The 20437-nt window shown below is 53.9% G+C and overlaps 1 protein-coding gene across 1 annotated transcript in view; it reads left to right on the forward strand.

The window, feature by feature from the left end:
• The first annotated feature begins 661 nt into the window (after window positions 1–661).
• Ell (elongation factor for RNA polymerase II) overlaps window positions 662–20437 on the forward strand; it is a 68224-nt gene continuing 48448 nt past the window's right edge. Inside the window, exon 1 of the mRNA XM_027932570.2 lies at window positions 662–813. Coding sequence (XP_027788371.2) covers window positions 679–813 — 135 coding nt within the window. The 5' untranslated portion in view covers window positions 662–678. The remainder of the gene's footprint in view (window positions 814–20437) is intronic.

Genomic DNA, 20437 nt, shown 5'->3' on the forward strand with positions numbered 1-20437 from the left:
TTTAGAGGATCCCTCTTCTTCCAACCCTCTAGTAGCTTCAGGTCCTGGAATCCCAGCAGCCCACCTTAAGCGAAGCCGCATCAGCAGAACCCAGCGTCCATCGCGCGACTTGTTTTCATAGCCACGCCCACTAACCTGGCCAGCATCTGCCCCCCGCCTCCCACGTGTTTTGCGCTGTCCCCGCCCCCTCCACGCCCTCGCTGCGGCTCCTAACAGAAGCCAAAGACGGAAGACCAAAGAGATCTCATAAATAATGCATCACGTCAGAGGCTGAGGGCGGGGTTTTGACGCGCCCGGAGGAGTCAGGGTCGTGAATAATACATATGGAGGCGGGGCCTGGAGGGGTGCGCGTGTCAAGGCGGAGTTCATGCACAGAAGTGGCCTCCTCTAGGGTCTGGAGAGGTGGGACCTTCAGCATATTATGAATATGCAGAACATTGGGGCGGAGACTATGAACCTTGTTGTGCCCGTAGAGGGCGTTGCTTTTTATGTCTTATGAATAATGCAGCACGTCAGCGAACTGTGCGAGAGCGACTATTGGCTTCTTGGGCCCCTGTGGGGCGTGGCCAGCCGCATCTCATGAATAATGTAGCACGTCAGAGGGCGGCGGGGCGGGGCGTGGCCGTCGCGCCGGCGCTGGAGCCGGGAAGGGGGGGGCGGGGGAGCGATGGTCGCAAGATGGCGGCGCTGAAGGAGGCTCGGAGCTACGGGCTGTCGTGCGGGCGGGTGAGCGACGGCAGCAAGGTGTCTGTGTTCCACGTGAAGCTCACCGACAGTGCCCTGAAGGCCTTCGAGAGCTACCGCGCCAGCCAGGTGAGCGGCGTGGGGTCCGGTGCGCCGTCGGGGACGTCGGGGCGAGGGCCGGCCTCGCGCGCCCCTCACCGCGGCGCCCTGGCGGGGAGCGCAGGGTCCAGCGTGCTGCTGGTAGGTCCCTGGGCCAGCGGTGTCCTCGGCCGGCATCAGCCCGGAGCGCCGGGAACCGCGGTCTTCGTAGGTGCTACTAGGCGGTACCGGCGGACAGTCCGTGGCGGCCAAGGGGCCGGAACTTGGCCGGGAGGGGCGTCAGTGTTGGCACCTGGAGGCGTCCGGGGCCTTTCCTGGCCCTCCCGGCACCTGGGCAGGAACTGGTCTTCCCACCTGGTGGGGAAAGGGAGAGGACGGTGCTCCTCTGGCCTGGTGTGGTGGTGGGGACTTGGGCTTCTCTGTCTGGACACCTGGAGGGGCAGTTGGGTGGGGGTGACTGGTGTGTCTTCCTGGGAAGCAGCTTTTCCATGTCCCAGGCAGGGTGGGTCAGGGGGCGCTGCTGACTGGCCACCTGTGGGGGCCTGTTCCATCTAGGTGGAAGGCTGTGTCTGTACCTGGGGCCTGTGTTTGGCGCTTTCCGATGACCCTGTCTCTGGATACCATCGGAGGGTGAAAATGTTTAGGGAGGCAGTGATGTTTTCCTGAAGGTAGTTGTGTGGGGTTGGCCCCCCCGCGGTGTTTTTCTCAGTCTTGGAGCCCCTGGTGGACCTGGAAGGAGGCTCTGGCCACCATACCTGGTGGTTAACTCTCAAACTTCTCTGGTCAATTTGGGCCCATCTGGGGAAGTTTGGAGTCTTTCAGTTCTGCCACCTGGCTGGGGGGTGGGGAGACTGCTGGGTGTACCTTCTTTCAGGTCTAACTTTGGGGCACATCTGGAGTCGTGATCAGAAGTGATCAGAAGTCTGCCTCTTCCCATTTCAGTTTGTGTCATGGGCACCCTCTGTCTTGTGCCCAGATCAGAGTTGCAGATCCCCCAGTGATTAGGATCTGAGAGAAAGGAAGGAGCACTTTACCTCTTTTCCTGGAAAGTGAGGACTTCATAATCATAAGGCGGCTGGGGTTGTGGGGGGATGTCTGTCTCAGATTCAGGGAGGCCCTGTGTGTGTGTTTATGTATACTGAGCATGGGGGGGCCGCGGGCGGGTGAGGAGAGAGTAACTAGGAAGGAATGTGGCTTTCTTCCTGCCCCAGACTTGTTCAGCACCATTAGCTAAGCTGGGAATTTCTTACCCTGTTTTGTGTTCCTTCTCCTGTCCTGGAGCCCACAGCTCCTTTGCTTCTTTCAGCAGTTTCCTTCCTGTCCTTGTGTTTCAGTTTTCCCCTTCATAGAACGGGGATTTCTTCTTTTTGGAAGAGCTCCTTCTACCCTTGTCAAAAAGATTCCCCAAGACGAGGCTAAGGCGCCCCTGCAGGTGAGGAGGAGAATTTAATGATGGTTTCAGGAGGTGGCAGTGGCTGCCCAGTGACCATCTTGGGCCATTTTTCCTGGTGAAATTGCAGCCTGGAACCTTTTCATCTGTGCAGTCCCCCCCCACCCCCCCAAGGTACTGGAGATTTAACCTAGGGGCGCTCTATTACTGAGCTGTTATCCTGAGCTCTTTTTTATTATTTTAAAAAAATTTTGAGACAGGCTGTCCTTAAGTTGCTCCGGCTGGCCTCGAACTTACAATCCTTCTGCCTCAGCTTCCTGAGTAGCTGGGATTATAGGCGTGCACCACCACCTTGCCTGGCTCCCCTGGGCAATTCTGACTTGTCCTGCAGGAAGGCAGGTTTTCCCAGAAACAGCTGGGGGAGAGCACATGAGTCATGTAAATAAGATGGACTTGGTACCTGGTTGCTTCGGACTTCTGGGATCCTGGGACCAAGAGCCCCACCTTCTGTCCAAAGCTGCCCTCACTCGTTCCAGTCCCCTGTCAGGAAGGCTTGCCTGTGCGTCTGCCTCATGCCATCATGCTGCTATTTTTAATTTCGGGTATAGGTTACATCTCCTAACTAAGCTGGGTCTTCCTTGTATGTGAAGGTGAAGTTAACTGCAGACTGTTGAGCTTGTTCCATCCAGGCTGTTTATAGTAGTGTGTTGACCAGCCAGGAAGGGTTCCCTCAGAGAACTCTCTAAGCCGTCTAGGGCAACTTGATTGGCTGGGTTAAATTTTGGGGAGATCCAGACTTGTGTTTTTCTTGAAAGATGACTGGTCAATTAAGTGGCATGGAAGCTTTCGTATTTAATATTACGCTTTGGGCAGTGGACTGGACTGAGCTAAGACCAGAGGAGCTCCTGTGCTTTTTGTGGCACTGGTGGCAGGAAGAGCCTTCATTTAGCTGGTTTTGGATGGTGGGCATGGGGAAGGCAACTTAAAGAACTTGATATTTGTTGTTCACAAAACCTTGTGTGCCCATTTCTGTCAACTAGCAGCCAGGATTTACTGTTCTCTGGTGCTGTGGCTATATGGTTTGCCAATAGCAACTTGTGGGTAGGGTTTTTTTTTTGTTGTTCTGGGAGTGCATGCTTGTGCGTGCTAGGCAAGCCCCGTACCACTGAGCTGCGCCCCTTACCCCTGCTTAAATTTTTTTAAAAATATTTTTTTAGTTTTAGGTGGACACAATATCTTTATTTTTTTAAATTTTTATGTGGTGCTGAGGATCGAACCGAGTGCCTCATGCATGCTAGGCAAGCACTCTACCACTAAGCCACAACCCCAGCCCCCTACTTAAACTTTTTAATTGCAAAAAGACTTTTACATATTCAGGTGTGGCAGGGTCTAGACAGGAACTTGCTGTGGAACTTTCCCTGTGTCTTTCCATGAATTGTTCATCGTAGCCCTTTGAGCAGCCTTGTGTAAGGATCTACGGTGGTTTCTTTCCCCAGAAGGGTCTGAAGTCTGAGCTGCTCTTGTGTAGGCCTGGTGGCCAGGCAGGTAGAGATTTAGCAATATGTGTAACGGCTGGTCCTCCCATCCCATTTTGGACTTGTTAAAGTTTCTCTTTGATTATAAAATCCCAAGTAGTTCTGAGGTTACCATTTCTCTGTATTTCTTTTGTGACTTTGCTGGGTTATTTCCAGGAGAGCAGATAGAGGAAGTGGTATACAACTCATCCTTCCAGAATAATGTCACTGCCTACTCAGAGAAGTGTCCCCTGGTGACCCTGAGGAAGTGACCCACCCAGGGGCATCTGCCTCCATCTGCCGGGTTGTATTTTGTCACTAGGGGAATTGAGTGGTCTCTGTGGCCAGGTGACCTCCTTGGTGGAGAGGAGCATATTTGGGAATAACTGAGGGCCCAGGCAGGGTCCTTGAGGCTGGAGATCAAAGCTGTCTGGGTTTGAATCTTGGCCCTGCCTGCCTCACAAGGCTTTGGGCAAGTGAATTCCTGACCCATCCCAGCTCCAGATCCTTCTCCTCAGAACCGTGAGGGTGCCAGTATTTAACCCCGTTCCAAGCTTCAGATCCTTCTCTCAGGCCCCAGCATACCCTGAGCCCTCTTGAGCTCTCAGCTCTTGGCACTCCTGCCCAGCGCTGTCTCCTGCTCTGGGCCCTCGTGGAGGTTCAAGCAGAGCTGGTGGGAGATGAGCCTGGGCTCACTCTTCTCACCCAATTTGATGGAGTGTCTGGTCAGCACAGGGCCACTGCTCAGGGGCTAGACGCCCGCAGGGACTAAGATGGGTGCCTTGTGTCAGCAGCAATATTCTAGAATTATCAAGAGGTAGATAATAGGGGCTGGGGCTGTAGCTCAGTGGTGGAGCGCTTGCCTAGCACATGTGAGGCACTGGATTTGGTCCTCAGCACCACATAAAAGCAAACAAAATAAAGACATTCTATCCTTCTACAACTTTAAAAAAAATAAAAATAATAAAAAAAGAGATAGATATTGGGGCTGGGGATGTGGCTCAAGCGGTAGCGCGCTCGCCTGGCATGCGTGCGACCCGGGTTTGATCCTCAGCACCACATACAAACAAAAGATGTTGTGCCCGCCAAAAAAAAAAAACTAAAAAATAAATGTTAAAAAATTCTCTCTCTCTCTGTCTCTCACTCTCTCTTTAAAAAAAAAAAAAAAAAGAGATAGATAATAAACAGCCACCCCGGAATCAGCAAGAAAGATTCATCAGTGGACAGTGCTAGAAAGGAAATAAAATAGGGCAAAATGCTGGTGAGGGACCCCAGGTGGGCATAGGAGATGACACAGAGTTGAGGTCAGTGGCTGGAGAGTCCAGCCTGCACAGTCTCTTGGAGTCAGGGCCTGGTAAAGGTGTAGGGTGGCTGCAAGGTGCTGTCCAGGTGTGAAGGAGCACCAGGTTCCATGGGCCTGCAGCCAGTATCCCACAGCTGTCGTGGGAGGCCCCAGTGCTATGCTGCGTGCTAGTAAGTAGGTGAACTGCTTGGACGTCAACCTGGACACTGGTGGCAGGAGGAGTCTTCATTTAGTCTGCATTCCCTTTGCATGGTGGGGAGGTCCGGGAGGCCAGGCTTGTCTCTCCCTTCCTGGGTGGGTGCCCACGTGCTCCTGAGCAGGGAAGTGCTTTATCCTGCTGTTCAGATGAGGACTTCGTTAGGAATCCTAGGGCCATCATCTCCAAGCTCTGGGGGGAACACTAGCTTATGGTTCCTGCTTTATGTTAGGGGCATGTCAGACTCTGAGGCAGCCTCACCTGTTTGAGGGCACTCCACTGTCCTCGTGTCTCAGCTTCCTCTTCGGTGCCCTAGCCACAGTCTTGTTTGGGGTTGGGGTGGGTTTTGAGCTATAGGGCACATAGCTCTGAAGGGAGTCATACTGTGGGACCAAGTACTACTAGTGAAACACCAGCATTTTGACAACCCCACCCCCACCCCCGCACAGAGGCCACAAACATTGATGACATGAATGGCTGTGCAAAATTTTTGTAGTTTGACTGTTCTGAGCCCTGTCCCTGGAGAAAACCAAAAGATGATAGATGATCGCCTGCATCTGTAGTGTATGTCCCACTCCCATGCCAGCACTGGCTGTGCTGCCCGAGTAGTTCATTTTGTCCCTGTCAGGTCCATGACGTGAACAGTTCCTGTTTCCCAGGTGAGAAAACAGGCAGGCATGGCTTAGAAGGTTGAGTCACCTCACAGGAGGTTTCATGGCGTGAGGCTTTGGCCAGGCTGGATGGGCTGGGTGGAGTGGGCTGGCACAGGGCATCAGGAGCATGGCAGCCTTGTGTCTCCCGCTTGCTGGGTCATTGGGTTCGATTTGCTTGTGTGTTTCCAGGTGGGCGCCAGCTGATTCTGGGTGGGGTGGGCTCCTCCCCCAAGGTGCTGCTGTAGGATGGAGCCAGCCTGAGGCTGTAGTTGGCTGTCTGTGCAGGAGAGGGGCTGGGGGTGCGGGAGAGACAGGGAGGCTGAACACCACCCTGGCCACTGTGACCCTTGACCAAGCTTCCGGCTGCCTGGCTGTGACCACGGTGATTGTGTGTAAACAGTAGGCTGCTCACGGAAACCCACCCTCTGTTGACTCATCAGGAGGCCAGAGTTCATCACCCTTTAAGCAGTTTTGACATCATACCAGGATTGTGACATCGCCAGGAGACCTTGAGGGAGGAACCAGCCAACTTGAAAAACAAGACCGCTTCTCCACTCTGTGTAGCTCGGACCAGAAACCCAGGAGACCCCTGGCTTTCAGAATCTGGGCTTCAGGGACAGCAGCCCTGCTTGATGTGGCCCAGCAGGGGTCAGACTGATGATTAATTCTGTGTCTGTAGGATTTGGCCTCTTTTGTTTTTAGGGCCTCACGCCCAGGACTCTGTCTTTATGACTTACCTTGTCCTGTTTTCTCCTTGGTCTGTGAATTGTGCAGCTGGGCTTTGTGTGATCTCATCTCTGCAGTCAGCCACATAGCCTGAAGGGACACTTAGAACAGTGACCCCAAATGACCTCTGATCTGTAGGTGCTTGAATGACAGACAGTGATGACAGGCAGATATGTTGTCACTTTTTAATTAAGAGAAACAAAAGAGAAAAAAGAAAACTGGTGTCCAAGTAAGCCATCCCAAGGGAGACTGTTCCACTGAATGAAAGTGTCATAGAGAGACTTGTCTCCACATGAAGTGGCCATGCACACCAGGACCCAATGCTAATTATATCCTCCAGGGCTGGATACCTCCCTGGCCAAGTGGAGACGCAGCTCCTGGCTGAGTCACGCAGGTTTGAGGGACTATGACTCCCAGCCCCTCGGGAGGGACAGGTTCTCAAGTCCAGGTGAAGTTTGTGGAATCACTGAACTGCTGTTTAAAAGCCACACATGCTGGGTGGGATGGCGCACACCTGTAATCTCAGCGACCCTGGAGGCTGAGGCAGGAGGATCACAAATTTAAGGGCAGCCTTGGCAACTTAGTGAGACCCTGTGTCCAACAACAACCACAAAAAATATAAAAGCCACGTGTGTGAAAGCTTTTTTTTTTTTTTTTTTTTAAGCTGGATGAGTAGTGTAGCTCAGCCTAGAGGCTTGCAGCAAACCTAAAGTACTGGTCCTGTTGCCCCAGGCAAGTGCGATGGCATCTCATTTCCTTTCTCTTCTGTCTTGTACTGAGTTGTCATCATGATACGCTCATGTGATTTTGTCTCTTTTTGTCTCTTCCCCAACTAGAGAACTATTTTTTGTCCTTATAAACTTTGCATGTGCGTGTGTGTGGGGTGCTGGATATGGAATCCAGGGTCACAAATGCCAGACAAGTGCTCTACCGCTAGGTTCTTCCTCCTGCTCCGCTTTTTTTTTTTTTCCTGTTTCGAGACGGGGTCTGTCTCCCAGGCTGACTGTAACTCCTGGGCTCAGACGATCTTTCTACCTCAGCTTCCCAAGTATCTGGGACCACAGGCGTGTGCTACTGTGCCCTGCTCAAACTTTGTTTTTTGTCTTTTATGGTGCTGGAAACTGAATCCAGGGCTTCATGCGTTTGGCAAGTGCTCTACCATTGAGCTATAGCCCCAGCACCCTAAACTTTATTTTTTATTTATTTTTGGTACTGGAGATTGAACCCAGGGGCACTCTACCACGGAGCTACATCTGCAGCCCTTTTTATTTTTTATTTTAATACAGGGTCTCGCTAAGTTGGTTAGGGCCTCACTAAGTTTCTGAGACTGGCTCAAACTTGTGATCCTCCTGCCTCAGCTTCCTGAGTTGCTGGATTTATAAGCATGCACCACTGCACCTGGGTCAAATTTTGCTTTTTTTTAAATATATTTTTAAGTTGTAGATGGACACAATATCTTTATATTTATTTATTTATTTTTATGTGGTGCTGAGGATCGAACCCAGGGCCTCACACATGCAAGGCAGGCACTCTACACTGAGCTATAGCCCCAGCTCCCTAAATTTTACTTTTCAATGGCTATGTCTTCCACACGGTTTGGATCCTAAGAGGTCACTATTCGTAGATCATTTTTATGTCCTGGTCATTCTGGATGCTGGGACAGGCTGCTCTATTTCCTGAGGTGGAGGTGCATAGACGCACTGAATTGTGGCCGGGGCTCCCCTGGGGAGGCTGGCGCAGGCAGAGGCCTGGCATGACCGCTCATCTCTGGGTGGAGTTGGGAGGCTGTGATTGCTGTGCATTTGCTTCCAGGATGTGTTCTGGCTCTGGTGGGGATGGCTGTGTGGTCAGGAAGGGCCAGGTGGGAGGCAGGGAGGCTGGAGGAGGCTGTGGATAGAGGCTCTGAGGGCCTTAGCTGGGATGGTACCTGGGGACTGGGTAAGGGTTCAAATGTGGGAGACAATTGGGAAGTTGCCTGTGTCTGGTTGGAGGAGGTGGACATTTCTGATGTTGGCTTATGCTGGCTATGTGGTAGAAGGTCTTGACCTAGTCGGCTTTGTTGGGATGTTTGATCTGGGGTTTTCAGTGAGAGATGCAGGGTTCCTGCAGGGCTGAAAGACATGCCGATGGCAGCTCTGGAGTGGTTGCCGAGGATCAGAGAGCCCTGATGTGTCCGTGACGGATGTGTCGTTGCTGTTGAGGTGGAAGCTGTGTGTAGTGAGGTTGTGGTGAGCCGGTCTTTCTGAGCTGCTGCCTTTGTTCCAGAGTGTGGACGTCCTGAGTTCCTCCAGGTGTCCTCATATGTGCCGTTTGAAGGTGGGTTTGAACAGATGTGGCCAGTCTGGGTCTTGGGTTGCATCTTTTGCTGAGGAGCAGTTGGACACCATGTTTCCCGATTGCACTGGTGTTGACTAGCCCAGAGGCAGTTACTGGACTGTGGGTGCACTGGACAGCGTCGCCAAGGTCTTCGGCTGGATGGAGGGTTTGCCTAGGTCACCCTGAGTCAGCCTTGCAGGTGGGTGAGTAATGTACTCATCAGGTTCAGGGAAGACCAGGGGAGGGCCTTAGTGACAGCTCTCTTGTCACTGCTTCCCAGTGGGCTTTAGGCATTTCTGTCGCAGGCTGCCTGGAGCAGCTTAGCCTGCCTTGGAGCTTTTGAGAAACTAAGGTGCTGCTGGTGATGAAAGCCCTGGGTTAATCCTGCTCTCTTCACATGGAGTGATCAGGGCTCAGCTGGGTGGTCCCTTCCTTGAGTGTGTTCTTCCCCAAGTCACTGCTCTTGCTGGCCCTGTGACTCTTCTAAATACTTACGAAGAGTCATCATAAGGAGGCATTTCCCTTGAAGGATGCTGGGAGTCACATGCTGGGGTGAGTGAGACTGGCTTCAACTCCTACTGACAGTCTGGTTGCAGGTGACAAAGACCCTGACCACAGCTACCATCGGATGGGATGCTGGTGTCCATGCTGGAGGTGAGCTTGGCTGACTTCAGGTCACGTCTGAAGGAGAGTGTTAAGGAAAGTCACCTGGAACCAACTGAGAAGCAGGGGCATGGAGGGCCCTTTATTGACTCTGGAGTGGATGCGAAGAGAAGTGGAGAAGACAGTGACAGTGTCCTACTTCTGTAAGGACAACATGTGGAGCCCAGTACCAGGATGCAAGTGTGTTTGAATAGAGAAGGTTAAGATGTACCTTGGGTGTCCTGGAGAACCTGTGGGGAGGGGAGAAGGGTAACTTAGCCTTGGCCCTTGGTTGGGCACCCCAGTTATTCACAGCCCCCTGCTATCTCTTGAGTCTGGCAGGGTGGGACACCCAACCAGCCAAAGGTCCTAAAGATTTCAGGAAGGGGCAGGGCCCACCTTGCAGGTCCTAAGGCCACAGCTCTTTTGGGAGCAAAATCTGCTTTTATGAGTTTAGTTCTTTGTGTCCCAAGTGAAATTGAAAGATAACTGTTGTGCTGGGCACAGTGGCACATGCCTATAAATCCCAGCTACTTAGGAGGCTGAGGCAGAAGGATTTCAAGTTTGAGGTCAGCCTCACCAACTTAGTGAGACCCTATCTCAAAATAAAAAATGGAAAGGGTTGGTGATGTAGCTCAGTGGTCAAGGTCAGTCCCCAGTATTACATCCCCAGTACCACACTCACACAAAGATAACTGTTGTGCTGGGCATGGTAGCCCATGCCTGGAATCCTAGCAATTTGGGAGTCTGAGGCAGAAGGATCAAAGTTTGAGACCAGCCTCAGCAACCTAGTGAGGTTCTGAGAAACTTGGTGAGACCCTGTCTCAAAATAAATGAATAAATAAATAAGAGCTAGAATGTAGCCCAGTGATAAAATGCCCCTGGGCTCAATCCCCAGTAACTGCTCCCCACCCCTGAAAAAAAGATGGAAAAAGATAACTGTTAAGATGACCAGGGTGTGGCTCAGTGGTGGAGCACTTGCCTGGCGTGTACAGGTCCTGGGTTCCATCCCAGCACTGTAGGGGAAAAAGAGAACACTTGTCGGGGCTGGGCTTGTGGCTGAGTGGTAGAGCACTTGCCTAGCACGTGTGAGGCACTGGGTTTGATCCTCTGCACCACATAAAAAATAAAATAAAGATATTGTGTCCACCTACAACTAAAAAGTATATTTAAAAAGAAAAAAAAGATAACACTTGTGGAAGATGGGCTTTCTTCCTGGCAGGAAGCAATCTGGACACCTCAAAGGTCAGGTGCTGCCCACTGGGGGGTACTGGACAGGCTGGCCTTTGCCCCTGCTCCTGCCCTTGGCCTGACCCTGCGGTGGTGAAGGTGGGTGGGAGAGAGCAGAAGCAGTGAGGTTTCCTGGGATCCTGTGGGCAGAAGCCACCTACTGACTGCTGGGAGGAGCGGGGCCTCTAATCAGGGGAGGTGAGTGCTTGTGCACACGTGTGTGTATATGTCAGCCACCTTGTGACCTGCACTCCCCTTGGAAACATGGGGTCAGCGCCTCAGTCCAGGCTAGGCAGATTTGAGGGGGGCCTCTTGGCTGACAGGTGGGGGCAGCCACCCATTCACACTGCCCTTCCTGGTGGGGGTGTTGTCTTCTGGGACCCAGAGGGCTCAGGATGGTCTCCTTTACTGGCCAGTGTGGATGGGGAGGTTCCCCCGCTTTTTTTTTTTTTAAACCTTTAGGAGAGATCCAGCTTTCTGCTGTGGACCTGTTGTGGGGGCTCCCCTCCCCTCATCCAGAGGGAGTGATTTCAGGGTCCCAGAGTGAGACGATGATAACTGTAGCATCAGGGCAGCCTGAGTGGCAGGTGTGTCTCCAGACAGAGCCACTGAGGGTAAGGAGCCCAAGAGGTGCCTCCTGCTCTTGTCTTCTCCAAAATTTCGTTCCCAGGACCAGGACTGCGTCTCCCACTTGCATATTCCCGTGGCTTAGTGGTAGAGTTGAAGGGGCTTCTGTCATTTTTGAGCAAGGAGTTCAGACATAGCTTGCCCAGCAGGCCGAGCAGGGCTGGCTTCAGGCACTGACAATGCGGACTGTTACTTCAGCTTTTCCAGTGTCAGCTGTAGTGCCTAGGGCAAGGGCCCAGTCAAGCCCACCATCTGTCTTTGTAAATAAAGTTTTATTGGGACACAGCTGCTCAGTTGGAACAGCCCCATAAAGCCCGAACCAGAACTTGCTCAGACAATTGGCTGTTGGTCTGGAGTGTTAGCCCCTGTGCTGAGACCACACCCCTGGGAGGCCTTGCTGTTGTCCAGGGCCAGACTGAAACTTTGGGTCCTTTTGTTCTGGCCCCTTCATTTTATCAGCAGGAAGTCTAGGTGATGACTAGCCGTGGTCCTGTGGTTGGCAAAGATGAAGAAAGGCTAGGTGTGGTGGCGCACTCCTGTAATCCCAGCTACTTTGAAGGCTGAGAGGAGAAATACAAGTTCAAGGCCCACCTCAGCAACTTAGCGAGACCCTTCTCAAAAGAAAAAAGGCTAGCAATGTAGCTCAGTGGTAGAGTACCACTGTTTCAGTCTGTATCCTGCAAAAAACAAAATAAAAGATGAGGTTAGTCCTGGAGTCCAAGGGTGTCTGCTCTGGGACCCACAACTCTCCTGGCTGCCAACCCCCACCTGGATCTCCTGAAGACTCAAAATGCTTCCCACCCTGAGTGCCACTCCCATGGCTTTCCAGGAGCTTTTCTCAGCTTCAGCAAAGAGCCTGGCATAGCTTCCAGTGGGACTGGCCTTTTTTGTTTGTGACCTTTGGAACTGAAAACAAAGCCCAGTCATGCACAGCCTGGATGGGAAGGGCCAATGTGCATGACCCTTGTGGAGTTGGGATCAGCTGCAGCTTAGAGGAAGCCTTGGCGTCCTGGTCCCCTCCACTCCTGGGGATGTAGGTTCCATGTCTTTGCCTTGGAGTGGGTCGTGGGGCCCGTAACTGCTTCTTGTTGGGCCCTGACCACAGTCTCTTGTTCCTTCGGCCTCTGCTCTGTGGTCAGAACAGGGGGGGCGGTGTCTCTGTGGGGCTGGTGTCCGTCCGCCATGGATACCTCACCCTGGACTTAGGGTGGTCTTGGGGAGCCTTCCAGAGCTTTCTCAGCTTGGGGCAAGTGCTCTCTGTAGATCAGATTCCATGTAAGATACCAGAGGCCTGAAAGTCCCCGAGAAGGGCTTCCTGGGTTGGTCTCCCTGGCGAGGGGCAGCGTGTGGTTTCTGCGTTCTGTCAGCAGGAGCGGCCTGGTTTTGCTCTTCTCTTCTGATGTCGTCTCTCCTTTCAGAAAGGGTGTGGCAGCTGAGCTTCACAGGCCAGGCAGGGGCCTTGCAGGGAGATGTCTGAGGGCAGGGGCAGGTCTCAGCTAGAAGAGTGTGTTCCTTCCTTTCCTGGTGGCACTATTTTTGGAGTTGGACGCTCACCGATGTCTGCTTGTTCCAGGGAAATGTGCTCAGCTTGCAGTGCATCTGGCGAGTGGGAGGGGACAACCAGTGCTGGCGGCCTGTGTCCAGCTCATCCCTAGTCTTCTCTGGGGCCAGAATGAGGCATGTTGGATCCCTTTCCTGTGCACGGGGTCTCACTGGTGAGGTCCTTCATGTAGGGCCACACAGCCCACCCTGTGATCTATGAATGGCTCCATCCTGGGGTCAGCTTTTCATAAACCGGAAGTAAGCTGTGTCAAGGAGGATTCTGCTGAGGTGTCTGTCCTGAGAGGATTGATGAGGTGTGGCCCCGGCTCTCTCTGCGCTACCCTCCTGTCATAGCATCTCTGGGCTTAGGAGGCCGCGGATTCCCCGCTGAGCAGCGCCTGCCAGAGCTCACATGTGCAAGGTAAAGTTCACCAGCCCTGGAGCAGAAGTGGGTCCATGCAGCCCCACAAAGGCAAAGGCGTGGAGCGTCTTCCTTCCCCTGGGTGGGGTGACCGGCAGGGTCTAGGCCCAGAGTCCCACCACTGATGGCAGCTTGTCCTGGGAGCCTCAGAGTGCCCCTGCCTTTTGCCTTTCCTCTTCTTGCTCTCTCACATGTGGGTTAATTGAAGTCTGGCCACTTTGGAGTGACAGGAGTGGCCTGAGAGCTGGCCGCAGACTGTTGGTGCAGTTCTGGGTTGAGGTGTTCAGGAGCAGGTAACCATGCGCTGTGGGCACAGCTGTTCCTCAGCAGGGCCTCATGCCCAGGTGTTTGCATTGGGGTGAGGGATCCAGTGAGTGGGAGAACCTGAGGGTGTCACAGGCAGGTCACCAGAGGATGTGGAAAACAGGGCTCAGGCCTAGGGCAGTGCCAGCATGGCCAGTACCACGTTGACCACACCGGGACTGGTCCTGAGCCAGTCTGCAGACCAGGCGGATTTACTGCAGCACGGTCTGGGAATTGGGGGCAGCAGCCTGGGCACATGCTGGCAGAGGCTGCCCATCATCCTGTGGCCACATGGGCACCCAGGGCTCAGAGGGAGGCCAGGCAGAAAGCTTCCAAGTGGTGGAGCTGGTGTCCTGATGACAGCTAAGGGCTGGGAAAAGGGACAGGCTGCCTCATTCTCCTTGCTGATGTTAAAACACATGGAGGCTGGGCACAGGGTGGCAGTGACCACCTGTGTAGTGGTGCCACCCTCTGGTCCTCAGTTCCCCCTCCTGCAGTGTGGAGTCATTGTGGGCCAGTGCCTGTGGCCTGGTGGTGTGGTCAGGTCTTGAGTCCTACCCCTTTGGCTGCAAGGCCTCCTTTCTCCTCCTCCGTGGCATGTTTGTGGGTTTAGGGAGCTGCACTCCAAAGTGGCTTACAGCGCATCTGGCACATGAGGCTCCCCTTTCCTGCTCCACCGTGTCCGGGCACAGACAGCTCGGCTGGGCTGCTTCTGCCCACATCCCTGCTTTCTTGTACCTGTTAGTGGCGAGGAGCCTGCTTTATTGAGGACAGTTGAACAGTGAGAAATAAAAGCTCGGCCTAGAATGGCAGGCAGGTGGGGGTGTGGCCCCACGTGCTCCTGTGTTCCTGGCTCCTCCGGGCACACCTGCCTTTCTGCTGCCCATGAAGCCACAGGCACAGCCTGGCCCAGGAAGGGTGGGACTGGCCCCTGCATCTTTAAAATGGCTTTGGTTAGGAAGGCCTAGCAGAAACTTCCTCACTCCTCTGACACAGCCTTGCTGGTAGGGTCACAGGTGCTGCCGGGTCAGTGAAGGCAGGTGGAGAGGAAGGCACACGGTGGAGTGGCAGGAAGGGCCGGTGGTGGCTTCAGTTCCCAGATGTCCCAACATTTCCTGCCCTCTGGCCCCTGAGTATCAAGAGGTTGCCCACTGGGGTTCAGCTGTGAGCCTGGGGGTGCAGACGTCCAGTTGCTTGACCTGTCCCTTCACAGCTCTGGTGTCCCGGAAGAGTTGAGGCACAAGTTGCTCCAAAGGAGCTCCACTGTTGGAACTGGGCACTGAGGAGTCTCTTGCAGGTGGGAGTCACAGACCCCAGGCTAGCCAACTGCTGGATACTCAGAGCTGCAGGACTTATGTGGACCTCCGGGCCTGTCACCTGGACTTGTCTGAGACAGGTCCCTATGGAGGGTGACATGACACAGAGCAGGCATTCCTCACAACAGCCTAAGGGGGTGGTCTCCACCGGGCTGTAGCGAGGCTGCAGCCTGGAGGCTTCACAGGCTGTGTTTTGTGGTGACTTGTTGACCCCATGATTTGTCCTGTGGGCAGTGTCAGCCTCTCCTCAGGCCTGAAAGATGACCAATGACAGACAGGTGTTACCACTTTAAAGACCAGACTCTCGCTCCCTCCCCACCCTCTCCAGGCAGAGGCGAACGTGACAGAGATCAGATGGGCAGCGCAGTGTGAGCTCAGAGCCCAGGAGGAAGGCCAAGTTGGCAGACGGCTTGGGGGAAACGCAGCCAGGGGACTGTTTCGCTCAGGATGTGCGTTCAGATTTTGGTGAACTTGAGTTACAAAATTGCGTGGCAAAAACCAGAATAGGAGTGGCTGCAGCACATCAGCCAAGTCATTCCTGGGTGGGTGGCTCTGCAGCTCCCCTGCGCCACCTGGAAGGCTCCTCTCCTCCTCCTCAGCCTCACCCCTCCTGGCGCCTGCCCTGTCTCTTCGGTTGTCCCTTGGGCACAAGTAGCCAAGCAGGCCATCGAGGTTGAGTGAAGTGTGTCTGTGAGGGTGTGATCACTGGGTCAACCGTTGCCACTGTGACTGCCCAGAGCCTGCCCAGACTGTCCACGAGAGACGAGGCCTCTCTAAACTTGGGATCGGAGCAGTGGGTGGGAGGGAAGTGAGTCTGCAGGATGGTGACTTGCAGGGTCAGGTCAGACCTGGCATCTGGCCAGAGCACATGCGCTCCATTTTGGCCAGAATGCTGGCCCAGCCCCCACGTAGGACACCTGCTAACCTGGTCCTAGTGCCTTGCTGGGCAGTGGGGGTCCTAGGTGGAGAGTGACAGTCCCACAGGCTCTAGAGCAGCCTGCATGACAGGAAGACTCCCTGGTAGAAGGGACATTTGCCAGGGTCTGAAGAAAGATTGGAGTTCCTGGCCCTGGCGGTTGTTGGGGAAAGCCAGTGCCCAGGAGGCCTGTCCCTGCCCACGGGTGCCAGTGGCCAGAGACACGCCAGAGCAACAGTTCAGAGTGAGTGGGGAAGCCGGCCAGAGGGCACCTCCTCCCTTTCTTAGGCCTCCCTCTCCAGTCCCTTCCCATCCTGGTTCAGATGTCTCCTTGTCACTTGGGTCACCTGGGATTGGGTCACTCGGGATCAGTGGCCTTGGCTCTGTGCACCTGCCTGCTCAGTGAAGGCTGTTAGACATTCGTCTAATCCTGCGGTGGGCTGTGTGGAGGGGGAGGGTCCTGTGTGGTTCCCTGTCCTCCCGCTCTGGACAGAGTGTTCCGTCCTCCCGTTGCCTCCGGGGCTGCGTCCTGCCTGAGATTCCCAGTAGCTGCCAGCTCCTGCCCGGAGCCCTGGCCGCGCCGCCTCCCCCAGGCTCTTCGCACTCGCACGTGTCGGGGTCGCTCCCTCCGCGGTTCTCCTGCTCTGCCAGATGCCTTTTCCAAAAATAAAGCTGGCAGAACTCCGCTACCTCTTCTCATGTGGGTTAAGTGGCTTCACCCCACGGTGGTGGCACTCCCTCACAGAGCCCCACAGAGGCACCTCCGGCGCTGCCTTGCGCAGCAGCTGCTCAGGGCCTGAGGTGGCCATGCCCTCTCCAGACCCTGAGTGTTCATGGTGGCTTTCCTGAACTGGGTGCCAGCATGGCCCTCTGCAGCCTTGTAGCTTCTTCTCTGCTCTGCTCTGCTCTCTCCTTTCCCTCTGTTGGGGATGAATCATGGCCCCACACATGCTAGGCAAGCACTCTGCCACTGAGTGTGTCCCCAGCCCAGAACACTTTTCTTTTTCAACTAGGTTCCTTTTTTTTAATATTTATTTTTTAGTTTTCCGCGGACACAACATCTTTGTTTGTATGTGGTGCTGAGGATCGAACCCGGGACACACATATGCCAGGCGAGCGGCTACCGCTTGAGCCACATCCCCAGCCCCCCCCCTTTTTTTTAATCAAATAAAACCATAAAAAAGTGCCACCTTATAAAGCAGGTGATGGTGGGCTGCTCGGCAGGGCCAGGGAGCCTTATAGTGTGACTCTGCCTTAGAGCTGGGTGGTCCTCAGGGATCCCCCTCCATAGGTCCCTGGCATTGTGGGGTTCTGGGATGCACCTGGCCCCCTGTGCCCGCCCTGGAGGGTGTGCTGCAGGTGGCAGCTTCGGGCCGTCTGCTGGATCACTGGCCTGCACCCTTAGCAATGAAGCTCTTTCTGGGCTCAGCACACCTGGCCAGGTGGCTCAGGGCTGCTCCGGGAAGGGCTTCTGGGATTCTGCGTGGATGGCCCAACACTTTTCCTGAAGTTGGCTCAGTGGCAGGAGGAGGAAGGTCCTCAACCTTCTCCACAGAGCACTAACCCATGCTAACACCATGTTCTGCTTCTCTGTCCTGGCATCTGTGAGTTGACAGTGGCATTGGGCACTTCTCCCTTGTTTCTGCTCCACTCCTTTCTCTTGATCTCCTCAGTTGTTTTCCCTCAGGGATGGAATTTGGAAAAGCCCCGTGTTTGAGGTACTGGGACACCTTGGTCTGGGACATTTGACCTTTCAGTTTCAAATGTTTGCTCCTAATTTGGCTGGTTTTAGGATGTCCCCTGGTGTTGGGGCTGGGGTCCCTGCTAGGCAGAAGTGATTAAGGCCAGCTCGTTCCTTGCTTCTGTTGGTCCTTCCTGCACCACTGCACACCTCAGCCTGGCCCCTCACCTGAGGTGTCTCCGTCCTTCTCTGCCTCACTGCTGGCCTACTCCTTGGGAGTCTTTCTGCATCCACACAGCTGTTTCTGTGGCTGGTCATTCCAGAGTGGCCTGGTCTGTCCCCTGGGACCCTGCTGTCTTGGGAGCCCTGACCATTCCTGGCTGCTGGACCAGGCATGTGCCTCCTTAACACATCTATCAAGCGGTGGTGGCAGGACACTGAGTGGCCTCAAATGGGGCCTCCTCAGCCTGTGACAAACCACTTCCCAGGATGGTCAGTGTTTTGGGGGACATGGTCTCGCAATCTCTGGGATGCTTGCAGAATTCTAGAGGCCCTGTTGGGAGCAGCCACTGAGCCATCCGACCAGGTTTGCTGGAGCCTAGAAAGCACTTCGGTTGCTAATGGTGCAGCCTAGTGATACCTGATTTCTGATTTGTCTCTCCCGTGCCACCCTCACAGGGCCACCTCGTGACCCAGCTAAGCAGCTTGGAGCTCCTTTCTGTCCCTGCTGAGTCTGCTGAGGGCCTTCCTTTGAAAGAGACTGTTTCTGGAGGGCATGGCCGGCTCCCTGAGGAGAGAGGGCTGCAGGAGGCTGCTGAAAGCAGGCCAGCAGCAGGAGTCCAGAATTTGCGTGGGGATTCCTTTGCCTGCATCAGGGGTCTCCAACGTTCTCCTTCTTTTTCCCATTTATATGGTGCCACCTCTTGGGCCCTAGCCAGGAATGCCAGATGGATCAGGGAAGTGCCTGGGATTCGACTCCTAGTCTCCTGGTGCACATTTTGCTGAGCCCTGGTCCATCTGGCTCTGATGGGTCCTTCATCTGCGCCTGCTCCCCTGAATAACTGGCCCCTGGCCCAGGATGCTGTACCTGCCCTGCCACACCGGCCTAAGGGAGGATGCGGCCCTTGGCCTTATCAGCCTGGCTCTGAGCCGACTATGCCATGGACCAGGTCCTGCTCCCTCCTCCCAGTGTCCTGTGCTCCAAGACCTGGGCTGGGCCAGAAGGACTCCCCTGGAGTGGGAGGCAGGTTGGAGGGTCCACCTTGCTCTGACCACAGACTATCTAGACCTTTGAAGCCACCTCTTCAGGCACACCCCAGGACCTTCCCACTTCTTGTACACCACAGTCTCTGATTCTTCTTAGTTTTGTCGCAGTGCTGGGTGGGATACCGCCTTGCTCTGATTTGCGTCTTACTTGTGGCTTCTCGTGTGTTGTCACGGTCCATGTTACTTTCTGCAGCGGGTGCTGCATCCCTTGCTGTTCCTGTTGGCTGGTTTGGCCAGCAGTGGGGCTCCCCCCCGGGGCAGGTTGACCTAGGCCTTGCTCTCAAGAGTTTGCTTGCCTTCCGCCTGCTCTGCCAGTGAGGATGGTGGCGTGGAGGTGAGGACAGTGCCGTGGAGGTGAGGACCATGTGTGCCCTTCCTTGTTCGTGATGGGCCAACATTCCCCTGCCCTGTGGAGAGTTGTGGCCTGAGTTTGGCAGCTGGAAGTTGCCACACCTCCTTGTGGGACCTCTGCTGACAAGTGGAGTCACATGTGTGAAGCTGGCAACCAGCTGGCTACTTGTCCCCTTTGCTGAGCAAGATCTGTGCACCACACTGGCTGGTGTTTTCAAAGCACTCAAACTGTCATTAGGCTACTTTTGAAGGTCTTGAGTTTCCTTCAGTTCTGGGTAACATATTAGTGAGAAAGCTGAAGTTATGTTTAAAAAGTGTTTTTTTTTTTTTTTTTTTTTTTTGGTATTGTGGGTTGAACTCAGGTGCTTAACCACTGAGACACATCTCTAGTCCTTTATATATATGGATATTTTTTCCAGAATATTTTTTAGTTGTAGATGGACATAATTCCTTTATTTTGTTTATTTATTTTTATGTGGTGCTGAAAATCCAACCCAGTGCCTCACACGTGCTATGCAAGTGTTCTACCACTGAGCCACAACTCCAATCCCTCTTTTTATATTTCATTTGGAGACAGGGACTCACTGAGTTGCTTAGGGCCTCACTAAGTTGCTGAGGCTGACTTTGAACTCACGATCCTCTTCCTTCAGCCTCCCAAGCTGCTAGGATTACAGGCTTACACCACTGCACCCAGCTTGTATTTTTTATTTAGAGACAGGGTCTCTCTAAGTTGCTGAGGGCCTCACTAAATTGCTGAGGCTGGCCTTGAACTTGCCATCTTCCTGCCTCAGCCTCCCGAGCTACTGGGATTACAAGAGTACATCACCACGCCCAGCTAAAGCTGGTTTTGTACTGGCAAAATAGTAGAGTTCACCCAGCCCCTGACAGCTCCCCAAATCATTTTGCATATAGGTTGTGTTAGAGCCCAAGGCCATCATCTGTTGCCATCCAAGCACAGAGCAAGAACTTACCAAGAAGTTCCAGGGCATCTGTGCTGTGATGTCCTCTGCAAGGATGAGACTACTCTGTTGGCCCTGGCGCACTGCTGCTTTCTCGAAGAAAGACCCTTAATTCCCCTTTCTCCATCGTCAGAATCCGTTCTCTAGGCAGAAGCTGCCTGAGTCCTCCGTGCTCAGCTTGCAAGATCCTTCCTCTTTTTGGTTTGGCATCAGGGATTGAACCCAGGGGTGCTCTACCACTGAGCTGCATCCCCAGCCCCTTTCTTTTTATTTTTAGTCAAGGGCCTAAGTGGCTTAGGCTG

This window comes from Marmota flaviventris, chromosome 1 (genome assembly GCF_047511675.1).
Source record: "Marmota flaviventris isolate mMarFla1 chromosome 1, mMarFla1.hap1, whole genome shotgun sequence".
NCBI classification, from domain to species: Eukaryota; Metazoa; Chordata; class Mammalia; order Rodentia; family Sciuridae; genus Marmota; species Marmota flaviventris.